The 13,159-nt window shown below is 38.0% G+C and overlaps 1 protein-coding gene across 4 annotated transcripts in view; it reads left to right on the forward strand.

Moving 5' to 3' along the window:
• Positions 1–5,679: 5,679 nt before the first annotated feature.
• MARK3 (microtubule affinity regulating kinase 3) overlaps positions 5,680–13,159 on the forward strand; it is a 120,398-nt gene continuing 112,918 nt past the window's right edge. For 3 of the 4 annotated variants that reach the window (XM_074213170.1, XM_074213171.1, XM_074213172.1), the window contains exon 1: positions 5,683–6,459. In XM_074213170.1, the coding sequence (XP_074069271.1) occupies positions 6,409–6,459 (51 nt within the window). In that variant the 5' untranslated portion in view covers positions 5,683–6,408. Of the gene's footprint in view, positions 6,460–13,159 lie in introns of all 4 variants that reach the window. The other variant, XM_074213175.1, reaches the window with a different exon arrangement.

Below are 13,159 nucleotides of genomic sequence, written 5' to 3' on the forward strand. Positions count from 1 at the left end.
TGTTCTAATGCATGGTCTACTCACTTTCATTTCCTTCTTCCATCTATCCCTGTGAAAGACAATCAGGGTTATGATTGATTGAATCATTTCCTATATAGTTAGAGTAATTTCTAAGTCTTTAAATTGTAATAAAAACTGTTGGTCCACAAAAAACAAAATTATTTAATGTATTCTATTCAATGTGTAGTCATAAAGATTGGGATGGAGGGAGTTCCTCTTTCAAAACAAGAAACATTTTAGTCCCTAACTGAACAAGGGGCAAAAGGGGGAATTGTGTGTGTGTGTGTGTATGTGTGTGTGTGTGTGTGTGTATAAAGATGACATATTTTCATAAGAACTAGAGAACCTGAAGCCAAATATACCATGAGACTCTAATCATCCTCCTTCATAGATTTAAGCTTTAGAAACATCCTTGGAGAGGGGGGAAAAGTCATATCCTCTTGGATGAAAGTGACTTGGTAATTGATTGGCTCTCATACACATTTTGAAGGAATCCTAACTTTCCTGAGGAGGAGATCAAGACTGTCATGCAAGCTCAGAAAATTAGCAAATCAAAAACATAGGGTTGCTTGCTGAAGTGATACTACTGTAACCTAAATTAACTCATGAGATCATTTTAAAAATATGAATGAAACATCTATGTTTTCTGTCACTTCCTAACTGGCATTTTAATGGTGTAATCTGTTTACTTTTCGGTACTACAAATAATATCTTAGCATGTAGAGCTGGAAGAATCCTTGGAGATCTTTAATCCTTTTCTTTTTAAAGAGATGAAAAACTGAGGTTCAGAGCTGTAAAATTTGTTGAGGGTCACTCAGTAGTATCAGATTCAGGATGGAATTCAAGTTCTCTCATTATAAATACAAATGTGTGTTCCATTATACCAAATAGTCCTAGTAGGACAATCTTTGTAGAATCACGGAATATTAGAGCTAGAATGTACCAACTTTTTCATCCTTTCAGATGAGGAAACTTGAGTGTCAGAGAAAGGAAATGATCTTCTAACAGTCACATAAGAAGTAAGTGAGTCAGCATGAAGTACTGATGGACTTGGATTCTTCCTACAGTCCTACTTTCGACAATTAACAATCATCTCAAATCTTCTCTGGTACATTTCTCTACTTTGGTTCAAGTTTTCTTACCTTTAAAGTGTGAAGGGATTAGACTAAAAAAAACATTTTGGCAAGGCAATGGGATTAAGTGACTTGCTCAAGGTCACAAAGCTATTTGTTAAGTGTCTGAGGTCATTTTTGAACCCAGGTCCTTCTGACTCCAGGAGTAATGCTCTATCCACTGTGCCACCTAGCTGTCCCCTGGACTAAGTTATTTCTGAAGTATCTTATCTCTTTAAAATTTATTTTCTTTCTCAACTTAACAAATGTCAAATAAAATGAAAATTTCCTTTAATATTGGAGAACAAGAAAGGATCATTTATGAAACTGCATTTTTTATTATGTAGAACTTGCTTTTCTTTTTAGGAATGCAATAAATTCAACATATTCCTTTTTTTCTTTTTAAAAATTTAAATAGTATTTTATTTTTCCAATTACATATTGTAAAAAATTTGCAAGATATTGAGCTCCAAATTTTTCTCCCTCCTTCCTTCTCCTTCTGTCTTCTGAAAAAAGTAGGTAGTTTCATATAGCTTATATACAACATGCTACTGTGCTATGTATTATTCCTTCTGGTTTTCTTTGAGGATAGAAAGAGGGAGACCCCTTCTCCTAATATTCCCACCATTGGGAAAAAAAGAGAAATTTAAAGAAAGAAAAGAGGAAAAAACCTTTGTAAGAAATATAGCTTAAAAAAACCCCAAATCTCCACATTGGCCTTGTCCAAAAATGTATTTCTCATTCTATATCTTGAATCTATCACCTCTCTACCAGGAGGTAGGTAGCATGCTTTGTCATTTTTTTTCTGGAATCTTTCTTGGTTATCACACTGATCAAAAAATTTCAAATCTTTTAAAGTTGTCGTGTTTTTGTATCGATTGTCATCCTGGTTCTTCTCACTTCATTTCAGAGCAGTTCATATAAATCTTCATAGTCACTTATATACCATCTCTTTTATATAGTCTCTTATAGACCATAATTTCACTCATTCTTCAATTGATGGGTACCCCTTATTATTCAGTTGACAATATAAAAAGGAATGAATATATACATATAGTTATAATATGAAATTTTTTACACATGCTTGTGTATGTTTTTTATGATCATACATATATATGTAGTACATGTAATATATTACATATGAGTTTCATTTCTTTCATCTCTGGGGTATTTCTTGGTTAAAGAATTCACAGCTTAGTGATTTTTGATGAATAGTTACAAATTGATTTCTAGAATGACTTATTTCTCTATTTCCTTTTCTATATTCATTTATAATAACTCTTTTCACTTAATTCCAATTGTTTTCAGTATAATTTCTTTCCTGAAGCCCTCCTTTTTTTGAACTATTCTTTTTTTTCTAAATTATTTTGTAGTTGTTTATCTATGTGAATGTGGTATCTCCTTAGTAGACTATGAGCATCTTGAGCACAGAGACTGGTTTTTTTGTTATTTTTTGATTTATCTTTAGATAACCAGCACATGGAACAATGTCTCATACATTATCGATGCTTAATAAGTACATATTGAATGAATGTCTATCCCAATATTTAAAAAAAAACCCTCAATGTTCTGACTTTTTCTTTAGATGAAAAGCTCATTGAGGATAAAGTGTGCTCCTTTTATATTTTAATGTAATTCCCAGGGTTCAATATATGATCTCACATTAGAGTTTTGTTTTAGTCTATCCAAATCTAACCCAGCCTTTTGCACAGCAGATGAAAACACCTTTTACTTTACTGGGGAGACTGAGGACATTTGAAATAAACTTCCTTAATTCCCATCATCCTTTTTTCTTTAGTGCTGAATATCCTCATGTATCTTATTTTTTCCTCCATTATCAAAGGAAAAAGCTACTTTTTTTTAAGGCCGTCCAATTCCTTCAGGCCATCAATCATCCCTCTTCCAGAGTCTGGTGCCACTCTATCTTTCCAGCCATTACTCCTTTCACATATTCTGCATTCCAGCAAAACTGTACTACCCACCATCTGTTCTTATCCTGTTCTCTCTGGGCTCTAAGCCTTTGTTTACAAAATCCTCATTCCTGGAATGGGATCCCTTTGCTCATTTCCATCTGTTGAACTCCTTCATCTCATTCAATGCCCTACTTGGATGCCACCTTCAGGAAACTTGGCCTCTCCTTTCCTCCCCCCCCCCCCCACCAAAAAATTCTCTCCCTCCAACCCACTTTTTTTTGGCAGAAATTTTACAGGATCGATCCTTTGCTCTCATCATATTCTGTGTTACAAGTATTCCAGTAACTTGTGAACATACAATATTCTCTTTCTTGAATGGTAAGTTCTTTGAAGGCAGGCTCTGAGTCATTTAAAATTTTTGTTTTCCAGTGCTTCACACAGGGATTTGTACTTTAAAATATTTGCTGAATTGAATTGAATTCCAGGACAAACTCAAAACCTACTTTCTCTGAAGCTTTCTGACCTCTCACTTTTTCAACTCCTATAGTTCTCTGCCCCAGATAAGAAGCTACTTCATTATATTTTTGTATTGTTTTCTAGGTGCTTCATGTGGGTCAGTTTTGCTCCCCAATTGCTTCATAACCCCCTGGAAGACAGGGACTAAAATCTTCAATTTAATGGAATGCAACAGATATTTGCAAATGTCTATTATGATGATACAACTGGAGAAGAAACAAAATTCAACTGAGTCTCATGCATAGACTTTACAGTTTGCACAGAATTTACAGTTTAGTAAATGGATCAAACAAAAATAGATAATCATATTTCACGATAAGAGCATCAAAGACAGTAAGCAAAAATCTGTGTTAAATTTGAGAAGCAATTTTTTTTTAACCAGATTGGTTGTTATTTGAATTGAGCTTTAAAGAATAGGTAGGAATATGATTATTTTTTATTTAGGAGATCTGGGTTCAATTTTACCTCAGATGCTTAATGGATGATTACATTCTTTAACTTCTAAGTCTCACTTTCTTTATCTGCAAAATGAGAATAATATTGCATCAATATTGAAGCATTGTTTGTGTCTGTTATTGTATTTATCATCAATAGGTGAAAGGGTAAAGAGACAATATTCTATTTATAAAGAACATCTTGAGTAAAAGCAAGAAGGCAGGAAAGTGCATGATATTCAATCTGACTGGCATATACAGTACATGGGACTTTGCCTTTCTCATGGCACAGTAGAAAGTATATTCTACTTGGAGTGCTGAACTTGATTCCAGACCATATCTGGGGCTGCATTCTAGGTCTGCCACTTTACATGACCTTGAACAAGGTTCTGGGTTCTCATTTACAACATCTGTCAAATTAGGGAGTTGGGACTAGACGGCCTGTGAGATCCGTTCCAGCTCAAGATCTATGATCCTTATACAGCTCTTAGGCTGTCTACCACAAATTGTTCATGTTTGACTGGTTTTGCATTGATTACAGGATGCATAAGCAGAAGAAACTGGTCTTTCTGCATCGGTATCAAGCATCTTGTATTTTCAGCCTTTTATAGCTCATAGGTGCACCTGTTAAATTTCTAGATGATACATTGGCATTTCTTTCTTCCTACCCAAGCCCTCTGTTCATCCCAGTTAATCTCTCAGGATAGTGAGCTCTTAAGATCATAAGCTATTGGAGCTGGAAGGGACCTTAGAGATCCTAGAGAAAAACCTTTCCTGTTTTCCTTAGTTGCTAGTGTTCTCTCAAATTATTTGATATATGTCTCTAGTAGAATGTAAGCTGCTTGAGAAGAGGTGAAGTTTTTCATTTTGTCTTCACATCTCTATCCGTGAAAAAATGATTTAGATTCAATTACCCAACACTTCCCTCTTGGGCTTCAGGTTCCAAATCTGTTGAATAAGGGGATAGGACTAGGTCTCTTTAAATCTTTGTCCCCCTCTACAACCTATGCTCCTATCTTTGACCTTATAGATTGTGTTTGGTAGGCAATGGAAAGTCAGAGAGCATTTTTAAGCTGGGAGAGAGGGGTGTGTGGCGGGTGGGTAGGACTTGACCGGAACCTTTTATTTTTGTCTTCTCGCTCTAAAGTATGGTCTCTTGTATCATCTCCCAGACTGTGGAGCTTGGTTCAGCTTAAAGCTGAGCAGGAAGGGAAGATCTGGTCAAGAAACCAAACATTATGGAGCAGAACACCCACAAGGTGGACTTTCCCAGGAGTCCATAAAGGGAATTAAACTCCCTTCCAGGGAAAGGGGATAAGGGTTGAGAAAACTGGATCTAGAAGTCAGAGGACTTCACTTATCATGCGACCTTGGGCAGGTCAGTTGCCTTCTCTGGGCCTCAGTTTCCCCTTCTGTAAAAATAAGGGTTTGAATCAGACTCTTAAACCCAAACCCTAAGAATCTTCTCCCACCACTGGCTCCACCTATTCCCCTCACTACCTTCTCCCTCTCCTGCCCATCCCGACTTAGCCTCCTCCCCGCCCCCCCCCCTTCCTTCCCTCCCTGACAGGAATCCGGTCGCCCTTAGCAACAGCAGCCAAGGCTTGCCTCTTCCCGCTTCGACTATTGGTCGAGTCTGCTGCGGAGGGGCGGGGCCCGGGGGGTCGGTCATTTCCGCTCCCGCCCGGGGTCGCGAGGGGAGCCGGAGGCAGCGGAGGAAGCTGGGCGGCGGCCATCTTGGATCTCTGAGGAGAGGCGGCAGCGGCTTGCGGAGATCCGAGCGGGCGGCGGGCGGGGCCGGGCGGCGGGAGACGCTGAAGGGAGCCGGCAGTTCCCAGGCCCCTTCCATGCCCCGCACCCGCGGGCCTCCCCAGGCTGCCCTCCGCTCCTCTCTGGGGACGGCCGGCGCCGCGGTGTGGAGGCCCCGGCGCTGAAAGCCGAGGCGAGGAAGAGGGGCAGCGGCGGCCGGGCCCCGCGTCCTCCCTTCCCCCGCCGGGCCCGGCTCTGCGCCGCTGCGCCCGGGCCGGGAGCCGGCACGGACCCTAGAGCCCCCCGCGCCGCGCCGCGCCGGGCCTCGCCCTCCCCCCGGCTCGGCTCCCCGGACTTTCCCACGCCCGAAGCCTCCCCGCCCCTCCAGCTGCCCCGGGGCGGGGAGGGGGAGGGGAGCCGCGTCCTGCCCCGGCCCGGGGGGTGCGGGGCGGCCCCGGCACCATGCAGCCCGCCGCCTGCCCGGGCATCCGCGGGGCCGAGCCCGGGATCTAGAGCGCCGCGGCGGGGGGAAGCCGCCTCCCCCATGCTGCCCCTTCGGAGCCCCCACTGAGATTGCCCCGGGGCCGCCGGACCGCCATTCTTGCCCCTCGCTTCTCGGGCAGCTTTTCTTGTTTTTTCTTTTTTGTTTTTCTTCTTCATCGTGGGGGGAGAAAGTGAATTAAAATGTCCACTAGGACCCCTTTGCCTACGGTCATTGAGCGAGACACTGAAAACGTAAGTAACCGCGATCCGGCACTTAGTTGGCAGCCTTGGTCTCCTGGGAGAGGTTTCACATAGTGAGCACTCCTCTTTTCGGAAGCTAAATATCAGCGGGGGGCATTCTGCCCCCAAATCCGAGAGACACGGTCTTCTAATAGTCAGCCTCCAGCAAAGATTAGACGCCTGTTGTGTGCAGCAGCGTGCGGCACTCCACAGCTGACAGATCCCGGCTAGTGTATGCTTGAAGCAGCTCTACATTGGAGATGACCCGTGCGAAACCCAACTTGTAGGATTACCTTGCTGACCTTGTCTCAGCCTCTCAGAGACTCAGTTTCCCTTTTGCTAAATTGGGTGTAGTAATACTGGCGGTACCTTCCACATGGGGTTACCAGGAGGAAAGCTCTGTGTAAACCAGAAAGCGCCACATACTATATAAACTGTCAGAATTTTTCCTTGGTTCTGGGACAAATTCTAAGTTTTGCATTGTTCTGAACAAAGCTGCACACAGTGGACAGTTGAAAAATTTACCATCAAAGAGCAGTTTGGCTTGTTCTCTTGAAATATTTTCGAACTGTTTCGATATAGTGAAGCAATATCTACTGATTGGGCTGAGAATGTATTTTGTGTTCCGTTGATGGGAATGTTATTGACTCTTAAAGTCTAAAAGTTGCTGTTAGACTGACTAGTCTGTGTAACTGACCATTCCATCAGGATGTTTTAAGACATTGCAGTTTTGGTTTCTCTAGACTTTCTAATTTGGGTAATGCATATCTAATAAGATTGTCAGTTAAGGACTATAAGTTTTAGTACTTAATAAAAATAAAAAATAATAATTTGGACAAAATGAGCATGGCATATTTTATGACATATTCTTTTTAAAATAAAAAGTTTGAACTGGCAGAAATTGTCTTACAAAATGCTGCCTTTAAGAAGTCCTTTATGGGGGCCGCTAGGTGGTGCAGTGGATAGAGCACTGGCCCTGGAGTCAGGAATACCTGAGTTCAAATCCGACCTCAGATACTTAATAATTACCTAGCTGTGTGGCCTTGGGCAAGCCACTTAACCCCATTGCCTTGTTAAAAAAAAGACCCTAAAAAAAAAACAAATCCTTTATGATCCCTTTGGGTGATAGTGAAACCCCCCCTAGATTAGAAGACATTCATTACTCATACACTTAGAAAAGAATGGTTTTTGAAACATTTGTTTTTGAGGAGGGGAGAAAACTTTTTTTATTAAATCAGTTACTGCTCTTTGTAATTCTTAGAGAGAAGTCCTTAATCTATTGTCCTCAGAAGCTTTTAAAAAATATTTTGATAACTGAGTTGGTATTCTTGTAATCATGTGTATTTTATTTTATTCATTTAAAAAGTATTCATTGAAGGTCCATGAGTTTATCAGATTGCCATAGGGTTGTCTGAAATTAAAAAAAAAGTTAAGAATCCTTGTTTAAAGTGTGGACGTAAATCATATCTAAATGATTGTCTGAACTCAGTTTTTATAGAAGAACTGATTTAATTGTTAACTAAAATTCTTTGTGGTAAAATATCTACTTAATTACTGGAAGCTAAATGCTGTACTCAAGATTTAAAAGCTTTTTATTACATGCCTACTATGTGCTAGATTTGGGACTACAGAAATATAAATAAAAAAGGCCCTTCCCACTAGGACGATATGCATTCTATGGGGGAAACTATATACACAGGCAAATAAAAACACAAGATTCAAATAGATTACTTTGATGAGCATTGAAGAAAACTTGGAATTCTAGATGGTAGAGATGGGCAGGGAAAGCCTTCCAGGTATGGGGAACAGGGTACAAGGTATGGGGAACCGGTACTGAAGTGGAAGATTTATAGAAGCACCAAGTGGGACAGTTCCATTGGACAATAGTGAAAATGTGATCAGTTTTAAAAAATGTTCAGGCCAGACCATGAAACACTATAACAGCCAAACAAAGTTGTATTTTAATCTTGGGGTAATAATGAACCGTCGGGAGTCTGAGTAGGATAGTAAGCTGGTCAGACCTCTGTTTTAGTAGTATTATTTGGACACTTTTGTAGAGGATATATTAATGTTGGGGAAGGCAATGAGATCAATTAGAAAGGTTGTAGTCTAAATGGAAAGGTGAAGGAAGGCCTATACTTGGACTGAAACCAGTGATAGGGGAAGGTGACTGATTTTAGATTTAGGAAGTTTCCTTCCTAAATGTTCTTCACACAAAACTGCCACATTGAGCAGTAGTTATCCAGAGTTATCAAATGCTTTCTTAATCTTCACACTGCTATTTATTTGTTGGTTAAGCCATCTGGTAATTTGTAAAATCTGGGATAGAGTATCTCTAGCATAATGTTGAGGATTGTTAATAACAATTATAAATGGTATGTTTTACTTAAAGGCACTAAAAACAGACCTGTACAATAGAAAAAAATCTTAAATATTTAATGGGTTAAATATTTTTTCTTTGAAGAGCTAGTCATTGATTTCTGACTTGATTTTTTTTTCTTGGAATGCAAAGTGGTGTGGAGTAAGCAAAAGGTTAGTTATATTTGGAATAAGGTCACAAACAACTCTAAATTGAAGCTAAAAACTAATGTAGCAGATCACTATTGATTGTAGTGTGAGGCAAAAAGCTTATACCTGGTATTTCCTACTCAAACATATATTTTAGATTGTAAATCTGGATGAGGGGAAAATGTACATTTTTAACTTAGGAACAAGTGCTTTGGGACTTTTTTACTGCTATATGCAATAGTTTCCAGATTTAACTTTTTGCCCCCTTTAATTAAGTGCTGTCATATAAGTTGCAACATATAAGTTGAAACAAAACTGTCCCTGCTCTAAAGGAGCTTTCATAGGATGAGAACTCAGATAACTATAAATACAAGCTTTATGATGTTGTGTAGGTAGGAAGAATCTACAGTAGAATGAATGGTAAATAGTTAAAAGATATTATAGTTTGAGAACTGAGAATCTAGTCCATTTCTTTTATTTAAGAACTGAGGCTCAGAGAGATTAACAGGGTCCTGCAGGTAAGTAGGTAAGATTGGATTTCAAATCTAGGTCTCCTGACTCTAGAAGTAGAAAAGGAGGGAACAAATAAGAAATTTTAGTGTTGACCACTAATTAGATATTGATGAAAAAATCAAAGGTGACTGAGGATTTTTGCTTGAGTAATACTAAAGAAGGTGATGGTTACCATCAACAAGAAAAAGAACAATGACTTGTACAAATAGAGAAGTAACTTTCAGTTTTGGACATGCTGAGTTTGGGTCTCTGAATTTTGATTTATCAGGTTGTAATTTTGAGAGTTAATTTAAGAAATATATAAATTCTTTAGGTTTTAAAAGCATCCATTTCTTTGATTTTTTGAGTTACATATTTTCAACTTGGAGCATGTATTATGTAAATTCTTTATATAGTATATTTATATTTCTTACCCTACTAAATGAGAATTGCTATATCTGTTTCAGCTTTGTTCACCAAAACTTGTTTATAGTAACTCTTGTCTTGACTTGTTCAAGAAAGATTTGAGATACTCCCTGAAGTATATGTCTCAAAACTACAGCTCTTATTCATATTTGACACAAGCAGTTTCTTTCTTCTCAGCTTCTTATAAATTAAGTTTTAAGTTTTGCTTGCCCTAGTACTTTTAGTTTTAAGAAGTAGACAGTTTTCCTAATTTTAGATGATGCTTCAAGGGATATATATTGTATTGTGTACTGAAATTCAAGAACTTTATAAAATAATTGATCCTAAAAAATGTTTTACGTTCATTCTTGCTTAATCTCACAATCAAATGAGATGGATACTGTATCTATTATCCCATTTTACAGATGAGGAAACTGAGGCTTCAAGAAGATATCACGGTAGTTAATATTGCCATTAATTTAAAATAATGAAATATATCCTATTGTAAATTGAATACTGTAGTATTTCATTACTACCCCCACCCTCCAAACCTCTATTATAATTTGTTATCTGAATCTCCAATAAACTGATAGGTATGTAAAATGATGAAAGATTTAGAATTTTAAACTTTAGAAAGAATTCTTTTTTTTTTTTTTTGCAAGGCAAATGGGGTTAAGTGGCTTGCCCCAGGCCACACAGCTAGGTAATTATTAAGTGTCTGAGACTGGATTTGAACCCAGGTACTCCTGACTCCAGGGCCGGTGCTTTATCCACTGCGCCAGCTAGCCACCCCTAGAAAGAATTCTTAAGAGAATTCTTATAAATGTTGTCCAACAACATTTATAGTTTAGTTAAATAATCTTGAAGCATCATCCAAAATTACCAAAATTGTTGACTGCTTAGAATTTCATTAAACAAAGGAAGAAACTGAGTTCTAGGCACTTAAGGGTCACATGCCAACACAATGGATGTTGGAATTCATTACATACCTATGTAATTATTAAGTGTCTGAGGCTGGATTTGAACTCAGGTACTCCTGACTCCAGGGCCGGTGCTCTATGCACTGCGCCACCTAGCTGCCCACATACCTATGTTTTAAAGAACTTTTCTGCTACCTTAATTTGTTTTTGAAATGATTTATTAATATAGTTAGGAAGGCCCATTACACCTATAAAATCAGGTATAAAGAAAGCAATAGTTGGTTAAAAGCAAATATTTAAAGACTATGGAGAGTGGATCTTAGTAATAGATCATAATAAAAAAGCTGAATTTTGACTGTTCTGTTACTGACATGTTTTCAGACCCTGGAAAACTTACCGAAACTCTAAAGTGGATGCATTAAAAAAATTACCATACACATCCTCTATTTGTAAAAGTGACAGATAATATACTTCCTGCCAAAGATTTAAATCCTGATAGATGTAAAATGGAAAATAAACATGTGTTTAGGATTTCCTATAGAGAATGAACTTTGCCACTATAGATAGTCACTAGTTTCTTCTCTCTGTAAAATGACTAAAATCATGCTTAAAATCTAAGGGATTGTAAAAATGAATTCAGTGTCTAGAGTTAATATAGCATATAATTTCACAGGATTACTCTTTGTGGGTGTGAAAAATTTTTAATTTTTTCAACAAAATATTTTCTCTTCCATTGGAGGGGGAAAAAAAGACAAAACAAACTCTTATAACAAGCATTCATAATGAAGCAAAATCAAATTCCCACCTTGGTCATGTCCAGAAAATATTCGATAAATATTTGGTCAATGAACATTTATTGAATCCCTACTCTGTGCTAAACAATGGGGATACAGAAAAAGCAATGCTCCAAAGAACTCAAAATTTAATGGAGAAGACATCATGCAAATAACTATGTATAAACAAATTATATATGGAATAAATAAGAAATAATTAATAGAAGGGACTAGAATTAAGAGAGATTGGGGATTTTAGCTGAGAATTGAAGGAAGCCAGGAGGCTTTTTCATGTATGAAGGCAGGCCACCGAACATACAGAGTTAGAAAATAGATTGTCTTAGATATGAGGTATGCAAGGAAGCCAGAATCACAGGATTAAAGAATATAGGAGAGTGTAAATTTTAAAAAATAGTGGAAAGATAGGGGGGAAGCCAGGTTAATATGATTTTAAAACAGAACTTCCCTCAGTTTTGGCACTTCCTTCTTTCATTGAAAAACTATACTCCTTTCAAGAGTTTTATCATGCCTAAAACCATAGTCTTAAACTAGATTCCTTGGGAAATCCTAGTTTCTCTACCAGGGCATTGTAAGAATAGGTTTCCATAGCAAGCATGTTTAAAACTCCGTTTACTTCATAGCTTCTGGCAAAACCTGAAATGAACCAGGTCTTGAAAGTTCTAGACCATAAGATACAGAAGGATTGCACAGCACCGTAATTTGAAACCTTTCTTTTCCTTCAGTCATACGTCCTTCCAACACATTTTCCTGGAAGTGCTTTTTGAATCAAAGTACTAAATCAAAATAGATATATTTGATGTGTGTGAGACTGGAGAAGCAGTGTGGTATGAGGAAAGATTTGAAGTTGGGAGGACAATGATTTGAATCTTTTGTTTTCTTTTTTTCCATCTGCATAACTTTGGGCAAGTCACTTCCTTTCTCTAGTCCTGTTTCCTCCTTTGTAATGAGGAAGTTGGACTAGATTATCTCTAAAATCCTGTCTGTTCTGAACTCTGATCCTATAGTTTCATCACTAGCTTGTTTCTGGAACAGGATCAGTGATTTTAGGTAATAGCCAGGAAAGCTTGCCCTTATTGGCAGAACTGGTAGAAGAGCAAGACAAAATTTTTTCTTGTTTTATCTTTACTTAGGTAGCTATTTGAATATTCTTAAGTGAATAGGATAATCTTTCCAGAATAGCTTGAAAGCTCCTTTGTATAGGGATAATAAGCATTCCAAGTATTAAATTTTGAATCTCCAGTAACATTTGGAATGTTTGCATGAAGGATATATTTGCTTGAAATTTTTTTCCCCTTAATGATAGTAATTGATTTCATAGGATTCTAAGATTATAGATTCTAGAACTAGAAGAGACTAGAGATCATCAGGTTCAGCTTCCTCATTTATAGTGAGGTGTGAAGATCATAGGGGTGTTGGAATACATATTTACCTACTGGTTCTCTGATTTCAAGTTGGTGAATTAATATTTTTTTGTCCTTTGCTTTGTGTTAAAATGTCAACCTGAGAACAGAATGGAGTAAATACTTGGTAGAATAGAGAATTTTTCCTATTCTGAAGCTATTTTACAAGAACCAAACCTTCAGCTTGAGCTTG

The sequence above is a fragment of the Macrotis lagotis genome, chromosome 1 (genome assembly GCF_037893015.1).
Source record: "Macrotis lagotis isolate mMagLag1 chromosome 1, bilby.v1.9.chrom.fasta, whole genome shotgun sequence".
Lineage (NCBI taxonomy): Eukaryota > Metazoa > Chordata > Mammalia > Peramelemorphia > Peramelidae > Macrotis > Macrotis lagotis.